We start from the raw sequence: 17,375 nt of genomic DNA, 5'->3' as shown, positions 1-17,375 counted from the left end.
TGATTCTGCTGATACTATTGCTTCTACTGCTAACTATTATTGTTTTTACTGTTACTTTGGCTATTGTTATACTTCCTGCGTTCCCCTAACATTGCAACAAGAGAGAGAGAAGGGGGGGGGGGGGGGGGGGACACGGAATAAAAGATGAGAGATATAGTAAAAAAATAAAGATAGGGGCCCATGTGAAGAGAGAGAGAGAAAGAGAGCATGTGCAAATATGGAATGTTGCAATATTTGTGAAACTTCCTAAAATTGTTATTGTTGCAATATTAGGGGAACAGAGGTAGTATTTGCTATTTTTTCTTGGCCATTAATTTTCCACTTTGATGTTTCCTCTATTGATTAATTTTCAAATTTTTGGAAATAAAAAATGTAGAATCTGTCAGAGACCTATTTCCTAACAGTCTTTGACTAATTAGGAATAATAGTACGCCTCTCAAGACCTCACTAGGCCAAATAAGGTGGAAATCAAGCTTAGCTTTTGTCTTATATTTTCATATAATATCAATAGACGTACCAAAGGAAACAAGAGTAATTGTTTAGTATGCCAATCACATGAAGTGCTGCTTGAGGCAGAAGAATCAGAATCAAAGAGACAAAAACACCAAGAAAGCTGGAGAGAGAACAAGAAATGAAAAAAGGGATGTCAGCTGGTAGGCCAGCACTTAAATTGTTTAGTGATCGGAGGGCTTTCCAGCCCAGGTAACAGGTAAGGCCTCAATCCTTCAGTGGAAGGCTAATAAGGTGGGAGAAGATATTGCAATGAAGAGGCAAAGCATGACTTGAGTGACTTCAGTGGTGACAGAAAAAGGGGCTAAGGCTTCCTCTATAGCCAGTTCAAGGCTTAAACGTCAAAAAGGACAAAAGAGGTGAATGAATATAGGCCAATGAGTAACCTAGTAAAAATTAATAGCCACACAGGCACAGTGTCACAGAAACCCATCAGATAAGCATCAAGATTAATAGCCACAATAAAGTGTAAAAACAGAACTAATTTGTAGGCATAAAGCTAAACAGGAAATGGCGAAACAATAACCCAAGTTCCAATATCAAGGTTCCACCTGTAAGTATATAAGCTAAAGGATGTCGAGTTTAATAGAAAAATAAGCTTCCAGCAAACATACTACAGAGTTGGTAGGAGAGGGGGCGACCGACCTGAAGTCTGCTAGTCTTATTCAGAAAATGAGCATGCTTGTTAACAAGCCCTTCAAACGTCAGTGGAACAGGATCTGGAACTTCAGAAACCTGGTGCTGCATTGCAGAACCTTCAGGACTATTATTTGAAGTAACAAGAGGCTGCAATCTCGCAGTGTTAGGAGCAAGTGTAATGGACTGATCCTCTACCAACAGGGCAAGAAGAAGATCAAGGCCTTGTTTAAGCCAAAAGACATCACTTAAAGCATCCCAGTCCTGAATTTGAATGATGTAATGCAACCTAGCAAATAATGTTTTTCCAAGAGATTCATGATAAAGCAAAAAATACTTCTTTCTAGTTTCAGGATCCTTTGCCCTCAAACCAAGCATGTACTGCCTTTCTACTTTCTGAAATACTTCTTGCCGCAAGGGAAGAGGATATCTGCAAAGGATGACATCGTTAATAGATATATTGCAATTACCAGGCGAAAACTGATGGTAAATACTTACCTATTTGAATCGGCACAGATTCCATAAAGAAGCTCCAGGTACTTCTGGTCCCATTCTTCAAGTTGACTTGGGGAAAAATTCTGTTTGTCAACTTGGGAAAGCTTCTGAAGAAAAGATACCGTATCTTTTGGGTTAAGAAAACTAGTCATTGTGCCAGACACAGTTGGTTTACTGAAGTCATCCTCGATCCACCCTTTTATCACATCCAATATACAAAGTAGAACACTTGCATCAGTAACCTTCTCTGAGAGAAGAGCATTCAGAATTTGTGTAATAGATCTTTTAAAATCTGGCACAAGCATGACTCGTTCACCAATAAGTTTCAAGACCAATTTTATATTAGAGATGACAGCTCCTACATCAGCACCATGACGAGATGAGGTAACTGAATCTGGATCCAGTCTTTGACCCTATATTGAAAAAACATATAACCAGCATGAATGCTTATATGGAGTATGGCCAAGTAATCAATAGTCAATAGGACATCAAAAGTACTGCAAAAATGAGTGAGAGAGAAAAGATATGTTCAGAGGGGAGGAGGTTATAGGATAAAATAGATACCTGTCTAGCTTGAGTACCTGCAAGTGATCCCAAATCACGTGCCAGGCGCTGAAGTATTCGGACCAACAAGGAAGGATCAACTAGGTTCTTTTGCACCTCCATCAAAGTCTTAATGACCAAAAGCACAAAGCTGATAGAACTGGCCACTGTATCATCTCCAGATGTCTGAGGAGCAGTGACAGCTGCAATTTGTTTCTCTATCAATTCTTGAACTTTCTGGTACAATATCTTCACTTCAGACGGAGTGCTGGTTGAATCCATGGGAAATGTGAGAAAAACAATCTTCAGCAACGAGCACAATGACCTCCCGGCATCTAACATCTTGTATTTAAAACATGGTTCAAGAATCTGCAGCAAATTGAAGCAATATATCAACAAAAAGAATAAAGTTACGAAGTGATAATTACAACGAACCTATAATAAAGAGAAAAAGGGTGTAACAACTATATTACTTGAGATATTTGGCTAATGTTGTTTTTTATGAATAATTGTGCCTGCTTTTCCAAAACTTTGTTCATAACATCCAAGCCCTGAGCAAGAGCAGTGGAAGGATCTTTTGATTGAGATGGCTGAATACTGCTGAGCAACTTCTCAAGATAATTAAATTTCACATTAGCATGTGGCCAAACTTCCAAAGCTTGTGAGAGTAGATCTAGAGCCTGTTTGTACATTAAACTTGCTTCCCTGTCTTTGGGCTCTATCACCAGGGCCACCTGGTTCATAAAATAACAAGAAGACAATGGTATGACAACTGAGGATAACATGTGAGAAGAATAATTCCCTAACTTTTGTGATCCAAAACATTGTATAATCATGAGATTCACGAATGTAGTGTATTACAATAGGCAATAGAACTAGAGTAATAAACTAAATAGAAAATTCACAGTTTTCCTTTTGAGTAAGGTGCTTCTTGGAGAAGGTAGTTCGAGAAAATTAACTAAGACACAAATACATATCCAATTATCCATTGCATTGGTACTTTTCTCAAATATGATACCTTAACACCACATCACTAGATTCAAGGTCAGCAAACACAGTCAAGAATCAATATGAAAGCTCCAACCAAATTCACATTAGGAAAAAGATTCCACAACATACTTTACATATAATGCAAATTCCAAAAAGAAAGAGAGTAGTATGAAGAACATCCCACCAAAAGGCACCAACAATGATAAATTTATAGGAGAAGATCAGACATGAACTTACCATACACTTCATATTATCTGCATTCAAGTTTCCTAGATCACCAAAAAAAAAAAGAAAAAGAAAAAAATGAAAAACACTACTGAATTCCATATTAAATTTGCTAATCCTAGCATCCAATTAAGAAAACAAAAAATCCTTCCGTCCTCATTGGTCCTTCCTTGTCAAAGTGGGGAAATTGAATGGCAATCCAAATGTGAGCACACTTCCATCTTTTTCTAATATTTACTTTTGCCTCCGTTCAAATAATTTCGTACAAGAATAACATATAAGTTTTTACTAAATCATTATAAATTATAACCGATTGAAAGTGTAACCTATCAGCAATTATCGCTAACATTAGTATTATAAGAACCAATAAAAGTGTCAAAGCATGGTATAAAAGAGTAATCATGACAAATAAAATAGGACTGGAGAAGCAAGCACGATGAGGTACCCAAAGAAGTCAAATCATAGATAGAGAGTGACAAGAATTAGATAATGCATGGAATCATCAGTAAGGCCATGTCACAGAAGGTTTACCCTAATCAAAAAATTAATTATCATTTCTTCCATTGCAGCATTTGGCTTGAACTCCTCATCTGCCTGAGTAGCAGACCCCGGGGTTCCAATGTTAGGAATGGAAGCAGCTCCTGGCGGAGATGTAACAGAAAAGGATTGGATTCCAGGTTCAATCTTTACACGCTTACTCGGATCCTCAGGAACTGCTGATCCCTCTGTGGAACGTTTGGAGTCGACACCAGCCATAGCAGAACTTAAAACATCAGAATTTTGGGTTGAAGTATCAGTCCCAGCCACAGCCTTCATTTCACTTTGCCTTTGTCTCTCCCAATTCACAACTAACCCAGCCAATTCAATAGCAAGACGTCGATTCTCTGCAGTCGTTGTGTAAGGCAAACCTAGTCGACTAAGAGAATTTACCATTTGAGGTACAAACTGTGCTCTGCAGGCATAAAAAAGATCTGAATGACGGACAATGAGCTGGAAAATGTGAATCAAATTAGGAATTGAGTGGCCTTCTTCAACGAGGATTTTCTTAGTATATCGTATCCAAATTGGCATACGATTATCTCCAGGAGGTAATCTTCGTGGTAATGCTGGCATCAATATATCCAATGCTTGCTTCACCAACATCTTATGCTCTGGTTGGCAAGTTCTCAGAAGAGCAACAAACACCTGATTTAAAGCACAGGCAAAAAAAAGGCATTTAAAGACCTACAAAAAGATAGAAAAATTCGGGTCTAGATTTTCAGCAAAGACCTACTGTACTCGGGTATCCACAAAATAAATAAATAATTACAATAAAAGATCCTACAAAGAAATCCCCCTCATGCATGAACTTGTAATAAGACAGAATTCTGGCAAAGAATAAAATAATACTGCACTACTACTTCCTCCGTTTTTTTTTAGTTTCTACACTTTTAATTTCATGGTCTCCTAGACATTTTTTAAAGAGGAGAGCTAGAGAGAAAAATAAGATGGACCCATGTGGGTAGGAGAGAGATAGAGATACAAGAATGTCAAATATAGAAAGTGTTGCAACTAATTAAAAATTTCCAAAATAGGAAAGTGTAGCAACTAAAAAAAACGGAGGAAGTATTAAAAACTCTAACAAAAGTATTATCACTTTAGTGTACCTGGAGTATGATTTTCTCTGGGGCCTGATAAGCTTCTAAGAAGTGACAAACATTGACAAATGCCCACTGTTTACTAGCACTGTCTTCACGTTTAAGATGATTCCAACCGAACTTAATAAGCTCTTTTCTATGCTGAACAAGGTCGCCTTGAAGATATTTCAGAAGCAGTGTGGCAAGCTGCAAAAGCTCTATGCGTAATGGTTCATCATATTCAGCAGAAACCTGTACAAGATCCCAATATAGACTATTCATTAAAGAAATTAACTTCTTAACTGTTACACAATACTGCTTACATAACAATGCAACAGTCATCATTAGGAACCAGCCAGGAACAGACTATCACCTCTTCAGGAGGATCAAGAAGTTTATCAACGATTGTTTTAATAATGCTTGGATCAACAACCTCCCAACTTTGACCATTCTGGAAGGCATGAGCTAACATCGGCAAAATAAGCATTTGCATTATCACCACTACGTGTTCATGACTCAGTTGTTTTGACTGGAAAATGTCCAAAAAGTGTAACAGAAGTGTTTTCTTCAAGTCAGGTGAATATCCCTCTGCAACCTGGACAACAGCTTAAAAATTAGCAAAGGATGAAAAGAAAATAGGGAATAAGATAAATCAATTTCTTTAGACAGTACAAAACAGATGAAAAGAGAAGTAGGAGCATCTAATAGACTAAAATTTTGTTCACGTTCCAGGATAAAAAGACAAGGACGCAACACTTCATAAAAATAAGACACCCTTTAACAGAGTAAACTTACCTCAATGATATAAAATTCCTTCAAGAAAGTATAATCAATCCGTGAGTGATATAAAAATATGGAAAGAATATCAAATAGCACATTCACTTCAGTCTTGTCATGCCGCAAATAATTCAAAAAGCATTTCACAAGCCATTTGCTTTCTTTGACCTGCACATGCATTCCAGAACGCCTTGTTACAAAATAATTCTAAAGCAATTCAGCGGCCAAAAGAATATAAACAGCTGTTCTTGTCCCAAAATACTTTCCGTACAGATACCTAAAGGACTACAACAACTAAAGAAAGAATACTGAAGCAAACAATCATCAAACTCCAGGCACATACACTCAGAGAAAACAATCATCAACTAGCATAATGTATCCTAGAAAGTAGAAACCACAAACTAGTAAACCAGTAACTCTGCTAAGCACACTAGCTGTATCCAGCTCTGAGAATAACGATCCCGTAAACTTATAAAACTTATGCTAGCAACATCAAGTTATCAGAATAATGACAAAATGAGACAGATGCTCCCATGGCCTAAACTCCTAACCATGCAAATTGAGAAGACGAGAAGTTCAGCCAAACATAAAGAGTATAAAATGCTAGCACACCCCACAAAACTTGCATAGATAAGATGAATGGAGTAGCATTGGTGTAAGCAGCTCCATGAAGAATGCAGCTGCCACAAAAATTTTAAGCCTATTCTTCTTTCATCCACACATGATTAAAGATAGAGGCATGATGCTATGAATCAGGTCGACCCACCTAAGCAACCTGTGCAAGTGTACGAATGGAGGCGCAAACAACAAGCCAAGAAAGCAGCACAATGAGAGCAGGACAAACCGCAGCCAGGAATGACAAATCTTTATTGATATTAGGGTCCTTGTATTTTGGGGGAAAGTTGGGTATAAAAGGGCAGCAAATAGAATGTGGCATGAGAATTTGGATGTTAACAGTAGAGTAGTAGTAGCTAGTAGTAGCCGTAGTTTACTCCAAGACTCCACCTTTATCTTAGCCTTAGTATCTTGTAATCAATTCTTATTTTCATCAATCAAAGAAATCCCAAGCTTTCCTCTTTATTGTGTGTTGTTCCTTGTAAGTTACTGTTTCATTGAGCAGTTGAGGTGCCGAGTCCATAGCACATGAAAATTAAAAAGACTTCAACATAATAACACCACAAATTGATAAATACACAAAACCCCTCATCTACAGTCCTACACATTACCACCACCACCACCCCCCCCCCCCCCCCCCGCCCCACCCCCACCCAAAAAAAAAGAGAAAAAAAACTTACTTGAACAAGATTCAACTCCTGCTCTTTATTCAAACGCGCAACTCTTGCAGGTGACTTCCAAACTAATACAAGAGCATCAAACAAATTACGGTTGTTCTGCAGCCAAGTGGGCATCAATTTGACCAGAGTTTTGATCAAAGCAAGTCCTTGAAAGAATGCATCTGGTGAACCACCAGTGCAAGCTGAAGGTACACTAGAGCTTTCAGAAAGAGGAGCAGCATGGGCTTCATCACCCGGCTGAGTGGAAGGTGTAGCAGTAGATCCTGAAACAGTTGGTTGCTCGGATTTGGGCAGAAACTCGGGAAATGCACTTGCTATTATTTTCTGAGGTGACTTTGCAAGTTCCTCTCTTAGGGGCTGTCCAGCATCAGACCTTATTATATACATAAACCTAAATACAAAAACCAGCAATGATTTATCATTCAAGATAAAAAGCCAGCAACAGATCAGCATGCAAAGTGAGCGTGTAATAAATTTACCGTCTAAAATATTGTGGCTGACTCAATCGAGCAAGGAAGTATTCAACAGAAGCTGTTGGATAGCGATTTAAAAACTTTGTAAGTGGAAGACGGTACGGACTATTAATCTCGCTGTAGAATTGTCCAGGTGGGAGAGCCCCTTCCAAGTCAATAATTAGAGTTACAAGTTCATCAAGGAACTTTCCTGCAGCGCTGGGGAGAAGGTGAAACAGCTCGATAATAGCTGCAATAAACAGAGATATTAAATCATAATTTAAAATAAAAAAGGTGAACAATCAGGAAAATTATACTCTGAAGTAGACAATCTTTCAATTACCTGCAGCAATCTTTGGTTCTTCACCAGCCTTCCATGATTTCTGGCTCTGAGCAAGTTTTTCAGGCTCTAGCCATTTCTTAAGATGCTCCAACAGTTTACCACCAAGGGTAACATTAAACCAGGTAGATAAAAGTTCAAGCAGGCGGGCAAGACCTTGCAACAAAGGCATACTGAGATTTTTGGTATATGCCAAGTTAACTAAGATGGGTCTGAGGCTAGTCTGGAGAAGTTCTTTGGGCATCCTCTGTTGCTGAATAACCTAAATAATGAAAATAAAAAAAGAAAAAGGAAATGAGGAAGAGGCAAAATTAACAAACAATGTGATATTACACCTAAGCATATAAACAGACCCCCACCATGGCTAGCATCCGATAACGTAGGGTAGCCTAACCCCTTTCAACGGAGACTTTAATCTTATTCTACTTTTGACCATACATACTATGAACACATTTACTAATAAAAACATTGCTCTGAAAAAATAAAAAAATCAAGACACAGAATTCAACTCAGTTATTTTGTCATCATATAAACAAAAGAAAATGCTGACTTGATTCAGGTGAATCTAAATTTAAACACTGATTCACACAAATTATATCACTTAAGAGGAAAACCTAACTATAAATAGCTAACTGAAGATGAATGAACTCAAATTTTAGTTTTGGCTATTTTAGATATATTGATGTCATCCTACAATTGACCCTTATAAGGCAAATAGTATAGACTACAGATATAATTCTATGATTACTCTCGGGTGCTACCATTTAAATTGGAGAATAAAACGAAGAAGAATCAAAAACTCTCTTTACAGTAACCTTGCAAATAAAAATAGAGTAGACTATACAATTGTATACAATGATGTTATATTAATGTAGATTAATTTAAATAAATCATTGAATTAAAGGCCATTCTTTCATACAAAATTTGGTATTCGCCTATATTAATAAACAAAAATGAAATAATTCCTTCTTATTCGTAAAAATAGAGGTGTAATGTTTTCCATTATTTCTTCTAAGAAGTCCCAAAATGTTTTCATGCTTTCTACAGTAGAATTAATTAATTATACAGAATATTAACCGTTTCTAACAATAAATCAATATACAACTTGTTATTACATTTCCAGCGCTCTGCTGGGACTTAGTATGAGGACAGCAAGTTAGTAAGCTAAGTACAGAGAGAAAGGGGACAGTTGTAATATCAAACAGAGTATTCGATAATACAGAGCCTTCAATTGAGAGGAAGGAGCTCTCCAAAACAACTTCTCAATTAATTTCTTGATGTGTTCCCCTTAACCCAAACTCCTATTAATACCCAAAATTAAGCAAGCTAACAAAGTTGAGCACAGCTAATACAGAGAATCAAAATAACAAACTAGTAACAACTTATCCATAGATTACTATTTTACCCTCTTCCCCAAAACTGATTTCTAAAAGCCTTCCAACTCAACATTCTCTGATTAACTCTTGAGCCCTCTAGCATAAGTGAAACAGATATCAGGCTTGGGCTGATTCCTTGCACGCTCCTATATATGTGGGCAAAAGTGTCTTTACTTTTGACTGGTTCTATTAGAGGCGTGTTTTCTTGACAGTCAGGTTATGCAAACAAACACAACATCTTGGCAATGAAATTAGCAGAAGAGTAACATTTAATATTCACATTGACCAAATCAGTATTTTCAATGGTTACAGAGAGAAAGCTTCACAAAATTTTTAACAGCGCACAACCAAATTAACAAATTCAATATAGAACAAATATGGGTCATGTATAACAAAAACACAAATCCACACATGTTTCATGACTCTATTAGAGATATGAGATAAACAATATTATTGGAAAATATATCACATAGATTTTCCGATATCTTATATCTCTATCAAAAAAAAGGTCAGAGACGGAAATATCACCATGTGGCAGTCACAATGTCATACACAGAATATAGAAAAGAAAAAAAAAACTATATTCTAGTAATCTACATCAATGTTAGAAACAAGTCCACCTAATCCAATGTAACTCGATCACTCATTCACAGTATCAAACCAGACATCACAGAATCATGATCGGACTACTAAAGAGCACAAGTACCTGTCTCAGGCCTTCCTTGGCAACAGCAACAATTTCTGGCGTACGACATGTCAGGGACTTGAAGAACATGGATATGATCTTTGAACGCAATTCAGCATGATTTGCTGTCTTGAAATCTGCCCAGGCCATTGCAGTGCAAAGTAACTCAATGCAAGCTGTGCGAAGCTTATTCAAAGATGTAGCAACTTTGGGATTCATAAACTTCACAACCCACACAGTCTCATCAGCCTCTGCAATATGCAAAGCTTCTTGCAGGAAACTAACCAATTCTGGGGTCAACTTCAGGAGAGGCGGCCTTAAGGCCAAACAGAAATTTAATGCAGTAACTGTTCCCACCTGCATGCAACAAGAAGGGATTATAAATAAAACCACTTCAAGGATAAAATAGACAGGCCAAGTTTACCTGTTGATCAACCGTCTTTGAACGAAGAGGACGCATGATAAGGGGCTGAAGTAAAGGTTGATACAAAGGCTCAAGCAATTCAGACACCTCACTACCCGTCCGACTAGCAAGCAAGGCTAAACATGACTGCACAGTTTTCCTCACATTTATTGATGCATTTGCATTAAAAAGCTCTGACGCAAGATATTCAACAACACCATGAAAACTCTGCCTCCGGGATTCACTGTTTGCTTCATCAACATTGTTCACCACACGCAGCACCTGCATTAAAACCTGACTTGTTTCTTCCTGCTCCTTATTTGCATATATTGGAAGCCTTTTCAAGACATATATCAAACCTCGGACGATTTTAACTTGAAAGTGACAAAGAGTCTCAACAGTGACCTTCCCCACCAAGGCCCCCAGTCCTGCAACACCTCCCATTTGAGCTTGCCATGTAACTCCATAACATAAATGCAATAGACGGGGCAAAAGTTGCTCAAAAATAGGGACACGAACACTAGGTGGTGGAGAATACACAGGATTCATTGATGGGCTAGAGACAATCATAGGTGTTGCAGGACCTCCTCTTGACATTAGCACATCATTGTGCCTTGAACGAGCCAGGAACAGAAGGGATTCAGAAAATGTGTTTAATGCATTCAGAGCAGCCTTCGCTTGCAGCCTGTTTTCATCCGCTAACACATCAACCAAAGCATCTAAAAATATTAAGGGATCCAGCTCTCTAAGGTTCGATCCTGTACTTCCTCTAGGCCTAGAACCTATATTTGTATTTGAGGAAAGCATAGGACCCCCAACTGTAGAGGTTGTAGAAGTGTTGGTAGAGGAATAATCAACGTGAAACATCAGAGCAAAATGACGACAGATATTAACTACAAAATCATCCTCTGAGTCAAGAAGATCTGGTTCAGCACTGGATGAGATGACAGTCATTAAAAGACTCTTGAAAACAGATTTCTCAGCCATAAGCTGAGTCTTTGTCTTTACACCGTACTCTGCCTGAAATGAAAATTCATTTAAAAATATAATAATAATAATTTTAAAAAGAAAAAAACTGATATCCTATCCAAAGAAGATAGACTAAGGGTAGCAACTACCAACTTTCTCACCCCCATTCCCATCCCCCTAAATATACAACATAATGAAATAAAACTGTTCCTAGGACTTCATACAGTCAATGAGGTTGAGGTACACAAAATTTGCACATTCAACACTTGCAAAAGTTCTTTATGCCTTAAAAAAAACGGATAACAGTATTTAGATAAGGTCTTTGAGAAAGAGGGAGGGGGGGGGGTATGTTTAAACAAAAATATCTCAAAATGGCAAGGGGAATGCAGAGACAAGTGAACATCAATTGTGAAATAAAAATAAAAAGTGGAATAAGAAGATAAAATCCTAATTTCTGACACTGAGCTGGTTTTGCAAATAAATGATGATTGTAAGCAATATGAGCTTAACAAAGAAAACTAACCTTGACATCTGAAGTTTCACATCTTCGCCAGGACAAATCTCCGGACGATAACATTTTTGACAGCTTGTCCAGGGTAAAACCCTCATCAGAAATGTTTCCAGGCAAATTCAGCTGAGCAGATAGGCACACATGAAGAAACTTTAAGGCCTGCTTTCTATAGAACGATTCTACTTGTCCATTTTTTTGCATGACAGTAGCTATAGCAAGGTTTATGCAGCGATCTAAAGGCACCAAGAATGGAGTTCCTGGCTCAAAGGTAAGAATCACACGAATTCCATGCTCTGGATTTTCCTTGCATTCCAGTGCCAGTGGCTCTTTCAGGAAACGTCTATTACGTCCACCTAACTTCCCAAGAAGTTGCAAACACTTTCCACCCCAAGGGTATGGCGCAGGTCTTAAATGAGACCACAACGCCAAGATTACTTCCGACATAACATTTGCCATACTGGGCTCAAGAAAGTCAGGATTTAAGCTGTCTATCCAGAATTCTAGAGTCCTCAACCCCAAACTAACAAGTTCATCGCTTGCTTTTAAGCATAAAACCAATGGCTTCATAAGACGGGGAAGGAACGGCAACAAAGAACTTAAACGTGCAGGCAAAGTTAAGCACAATTCCAAAAGGAGTTCCCTCATGTCCTCTCCAGCAGGTCCCTCGAGCATGGCAAGTAACATATTCAGACAAGGTTGTAGTAAGGGAATCAAGTCTCGCAATATAAGTTCAAATTTTCCACCAGCAAGTGCACGAAACATTGTTCGAAGCAGCTGTAGATAGCCAATAGGCCTCTCAACTTCAGTGGTGTTTTTCATGCACACTTCAATAATAACAGGAACATGAGGCAATAGTATACGTTCTGACTCTGAAGGATATTTTGCAACAGCTGCAAACAATAAATGAAAGAGGTGCAAAACTAATTTTGCAGCGGGGGAATCTGGTTGTTTCAGAACATCAAGCTTACTGCTAACAAGAAAATTGATCAGAACATCTGAAAATGGACGGAAAACCTTGGGTGTTTGCAGCAACGTAGAAAATATATGAACTAGCTGATTGTTCGAGGTCATGCATTCAAAAAGCTCAGGCAAGCAAAGTGAGAACATATCCATCAGATCTCGAGGTTCCAAAATAGCTAAAGTTTGGGAAAAGTGCCCAAGCATTTCCTTTTCATCATCAGTATCCTTAAAAATTACCAGGCAATGCACACCACTTTTTAGAACACCACAGGCTTTCCACACCTACCAAAAGAAAAGAAGAAAAAACAAATCATCAAAACAAATTGATCTCAATCAATACACTAACTCAAAACTTCATATTAATACCTCATCTTCCCTCAAGCCTTTGAATGCAGGCAAACCATTTGTTGGCAACATTTGCTGATGCGCCCCATGAACAGCTGAAGCCTGAAAATTAATATCAGAAAACAAGTAACAATCCATCAGATGCAGGTGGAGACATTACACGACTTTACATTGTTTTCGAGAAATCAAAAAACCTGCATATGAGGAGTATGAACATGAGTTATTGTCCAAAAAATAGTCTTCATTCCTGCACACACAGAAATGAGCTCTTCTTAGAACAACTAGGGAATCGACAATAAAACAGACAACATAAAAATGACAGATTACGGCTTATGGGATTAAGGTTTTGATTGATTGATTGATATTGAAATGACAGATTACCCATAATTAAGGTCTTGACCAGATGTCGACAATCATTGACTTCCTTGGCATGTTCAGTCGGCACTTGCAAGTTTAATACAGCCTGCAGCCAGATTAAATGCTAGGACTGGTCAGAAGAAGAGCCAACCCCCTTTCAACAACTTGGTAAAGATAACAACTCAGCTAATAAATCAATCCTAAAAATGTTTTGAGTTGAGACAAAATTTTAAACCCCATGAGCTGATGTAAGAGCAGGACTAGCAGCATTGTGCAGTGATCAACAACCTAAAGGAGGTTAGCTCAGACTTTTATCTCATCAGCAAAGATGATTTTGTGAATGGAGTACAACTGACCAACCTAACACAATTTAATTTCCTGAATTACCATAGTTTTTTAGGTGTAATAGATAACACAGGTTCCAGTGAGTACCAAATGATTTATGTAAGAGTGAAGAGTACAAAAATCATTTCATTCCAATAGATAAGTCAATAAACCTTAATCAAACTAAAAGTTATTTATGTCAGAAATAACCTGAACTGGAAGCTCCAACCTTGACCTCAATGAAGCTCGATCTTTTCCTTCCTCACCCTCCTCGAGCAGCTATAACCCATGAATATCAAAGAACCAATAAAGTTAAAAAGGGCATTAAAAATATTTAGATTTACCAAATATGCAAATAAAAATTTAACAAGGGCAGAAGAACTATAAGCTAAGAGGAGGTTGATCACGAATTCATTACAAATATAGTCTCCACTTCCCAGCTGGCAATCAGTTGATTTCTAGATCTTACAACAGATGTCACACTTATAGCAATAACTTCAAAAGATTTAGTTTAGAAATTCTGCTCATCTCAATAATCATAGAGTCTGTTGAAATCTGAGAAAACGGATTTCTGACACCACAAGTTTGACAAACATTATACTTTTGTTGTGAATCAAACTATCCATAATAGACCTATAAATAAATCGTATACATAATCTACATACTTTTACTCTGGCCCAACCTTACCACCAGAACTTAGCCAACAGAGAAATTATAATAACACCCTTCAGTACACTTTCTCTAGTAACCTTTGCTAATTACAAGCATGCATACATCACCAGACCCCAGCAACATCTGATAAGAGTACCAAATTAAGGAGGCATGGACAATGTATAACATCTCTCAATACTTCCAAGGTTTAATAGTTAACAAAATTCTTCAAATAATCAAGTACATCATCACAATATATTACCGCACCACCCTTTCCCCGCAAAAAAAGAGAAAAAATAATATAGGATACAAAGGCCAACAAAGAAACTTAAACCTAGTGTATTGCCTCAATACTCAATGCAAAGGAACTTAGAATATAGCTTTGAGCAAAAAATCTTAAGCGAAAGTTTAGCAACATAAACCACTACCAGAGTACAAGTGCAAATTTATTTAGTCCATTGCACAATGTGGCATGAGATAATGTGTCCTAGAAGGGAAGATATGGTGTCAATAATAGCAAACACGTTACCAACCAATTTAACTCATATTTCCCAACTCCCCAAAAATGGCAACTCAACTAAGCATAAAATGAGGAAAAACAGAATTAATTTCATCCACCTGCACACTCCAGAGAAAAGATATTAGAGTAAACAAGCATTCACTAATCCATAAACACCCTCGTCCAACACCACACCTCTTTAAAAATTATTTTAAAAAAAAAAAAATCTAGGAAGTATTATTTCATTTCAGCACCTCTGTTATTAGCCAACGAGACAGAAGAAAAGGAAAGGGAAGCCTTTAAAGTCCACTAGCTATGTACAATATTTAACAATTTCTATTTTATGTAGATCATCTAAAGTACAATGTGTTACAGCAGGCAGGCACATACAGGTACCAAGACAAACAATAAACCACAATTGTATTCACAAATTATAAGAATACAGAAGGTTAACAGCATTATTTACCTGGGGAATTGTGTGCTTGAAAGTACTAAACTTCCCAACAAAAGAATCCAATATCCGGACCTGAAAAGACCATATAACATATTCCCCGAAAGCTGGTGTGAACTTGTGAAATGTATAAGCAAATTTAACTTAAAATTCCAACATTAATTCACAGCATATACAGCAACAAGATGACCCTCATAAGTAATAAAGCTACGAAATTGAACCACCAAGACACAAGGAATTCACTAGTTGCTGATAGATTCTAGTGGTGGATCCACGGTGGGTTTCAATGGGTTCGTTGAACCCACTGATTTTATGAAAAAATAAATTTAAAAAAAAAAAAAAACAAAAAAAAAACGGATAAAAAAAATTTGTCTGCATAAGTAGAATAGGGAAAATAGCATAGCCCAGTGGTAGGATGGAGTTAATAATTGTACGCTTGGGCTTCAAGTTTGTGGGTTCGATTCCCAGGAACATTCTTTTTATATTTTAGCCTTTTAAATTTTTTTTCCTTTAGCTTCAATTTCTTCTCAAAACTCCCCCCAACAAACTCATTCAAAGACTCAAAATATCAGACCCCTTAACCCTAACTATTTTCTCTCTAACTTTCTTCTCCAAAGTATATAAAACTCCAATTGTTTTTTTTTCCCTTTTGCTTTAATTACTTCTCTAAATTCCCAATATCCCACAAAAACTCATTCTAAGACTCAAAACACCAAACCCCTTTACCCTAATTATTTTTTTCTCCCAACTTTCCTCTCCAAAGCATATGAAAATCCAAATGCTTTTGTAGATCCATAATAGTCCGGAATTCAAAAGTATCTATCAAAATTCAATTTATACTTCCTATGTTCATTTTTAATTGCAACGTATGTAATTTTACAATATTTACACATATATACACTCCGCTGATCGCTTTTTGTGATTCATACGTTGGAAAAGATATATATATACTCAAGTGGGATCTTGTTAGATTCGTCTCGAAAAATACTCTTATGATATCAACTATTTATAATTCTTACAAAATTAATATAACTTATGAAATCACCAATGTTGCAATTAAAACAAACGGAGGACCTATATCTTATTTCTTAATGATTTCGAACCCACACTTCTGAATTCTTGGATATGCCACCGGTTGATACCAATCTAACGAACAAAAGGAGGAAGAGGCAACAACATGGCAAAGAATCAAATAAAGAGTTCAAATTAAATTATGTAAAGCAAACCAATAAATTAATCCAAAATTACAAATACAAACCAGCAAAATCCGTGCTTCATCCATTGACGTTTGATCGACCCCCTTTTCGTAAATTGGTTCAACCTAAAATCCACAAGAACGAAAATATGAGATAAACCACATGTCTTGACAAAGAAAATACACAAATCATTTAACACCTAGCTCGAGTAACCTTAACATGAGATATCACACACACCAGATTCAGCATCAGGCGAGCACATGTGGTGTGAATACTCAATGTTAGCGAGGCATCATGCATGTTGCTCGAGAATAAGTATATGATACGTGAAAGCTGCATGGAAACCACACTAATGTCAACAACCAAAATTTGCGAAAGATATAAATATCATACTACCTTCACCTTAATTTTCTCTTCATTTTGTGTGCATGCGTGTGCGTGAGGGAGGAAAGTGTGTACATGCTGACTTCATGAAATTTAATAAACATACAGAAATATGAACAAAACAAAGCTAACAAAAGTAAACACTATCTAGTCACCTCTAACTTAGACATTGCAGCATACTGAGCATAGATTACTTAGATTAACCTGATATGGAGAGTGGCTCTTTAGAGGCATTGGGAGATGTTAATGTGGATGAGGCGAGGAGCATAAACAAGTATCACAATTCACCATAAACCTCCATCAATGAAGGCCCCAAAGTCCCATGCTTCTATTCTCTCCAAATCACTAGCAATTTCTCACTCTTGGTGTCAACTGGTGAGGACAA

The 17,375-nt window shown here is 37.2% G+C and overlaps 1 protein-coding gene across 2 annotated transcripts in view; it reads right to left on the bottom strand.

The window, feature by feature from the left end:
• The window catches only part of LOC145562121 (uncharacterized), a 35,556-nt gene that overhangs the window by 13,074 nt on the left and 5,107 nt on the right, over positions 1-17,375 (bottom strand). Inside the window, exons 6-26 of one of the 2 annotated variants that reach the window (XM_081622302.1) lie at positions 16,820-16,939; positions 16,669-16,731; positions 15,426-15,485; positions 14,020-14,088; positions 13,510-13,591; positions 13,323-13,375; positions 13,150-13,230; positions 11,836-13,065; positions 10,365-11,363; positions 9,962-10,297; positions 7,883-8,141; positions 7,567-7,789; positions 7,088-7,478; positions 5,811-5,960; positions 5,389-5,610; positions 5,046-5,267; positions 3,931-4,584; positions 2,658-2,918; positions 2,206-2,553; positions 1,645-2,054; positions 1,156-1,576 (exon numbers count right to left, since the gene is read on the bottom strand). In XM_081622302.1, coding sequence (XP_081478428.1) covers positions 1,156-1,576; positions 1,645-2,054; positions 2,206-2,553; positions 2,658-2,918; positions 3,931-4,584; positions 5,046-5,267; positions 5,389-5,610; positions 5,811-5,960; positions 7,088-7,478; positions 7,567-7,789; positions 7,883-8,141; positions 9,962-10,297; positions 10,365-11,363; positions 11,836-13,065; positions 13,150-13,230; positions 13,323-13,375; positions 13,510-13,591; positions 14,020-14,088; positions 15,426-15,485; positions 16,669-16,731; positions 16,820-16,939 — 6,654 coding nt within the window. The remainder of the gene's footprint in view (positions 1-1,155; positions 1,577-1,644; positions 2,055-2,205; positions 2,554-2,657; positions 2,919-3,930; positions 4,585-5,045; positions 5,268-5,388; positions 5,611-5,810; positions 5,961-7,087; positions 7,479-7,566; positions 7,790-7,882; positions 8,142-9,961; positions 10,298-10,364; positions 11,364-11,835; positions 13,066-13,149; positions 13,231-13,322; positions 13,376-13,509; positions 13,592-14,019; positions 14,089-15,425; positions 15,486-16,668; positions 16,732-16,819; positions 16,940-17,375) is intronic. The other variant, XM_081622304.1, reaches the window with a different exon arrangement.

This window comes from Chenopodium album, chromosome 10 (genome assembly GCF_948465745.1).
Source record: "Chenopodium album chromosome 10, dcCheAlbu1.1, whole genome shotgun sequence".
Taxonomy (NCBI): domain Eukaryota; kingdom Viridiplantae; phylum Streptophyta; class Magnoliopsida; order Caryophyllales; family Amaranthaceae; genus Chenopodium; species Chenopodium album.
Note: the sequence above shows the minus strand (reverse complement) of the source record. Positions and strands in the feature narration are given on the sequence as shown.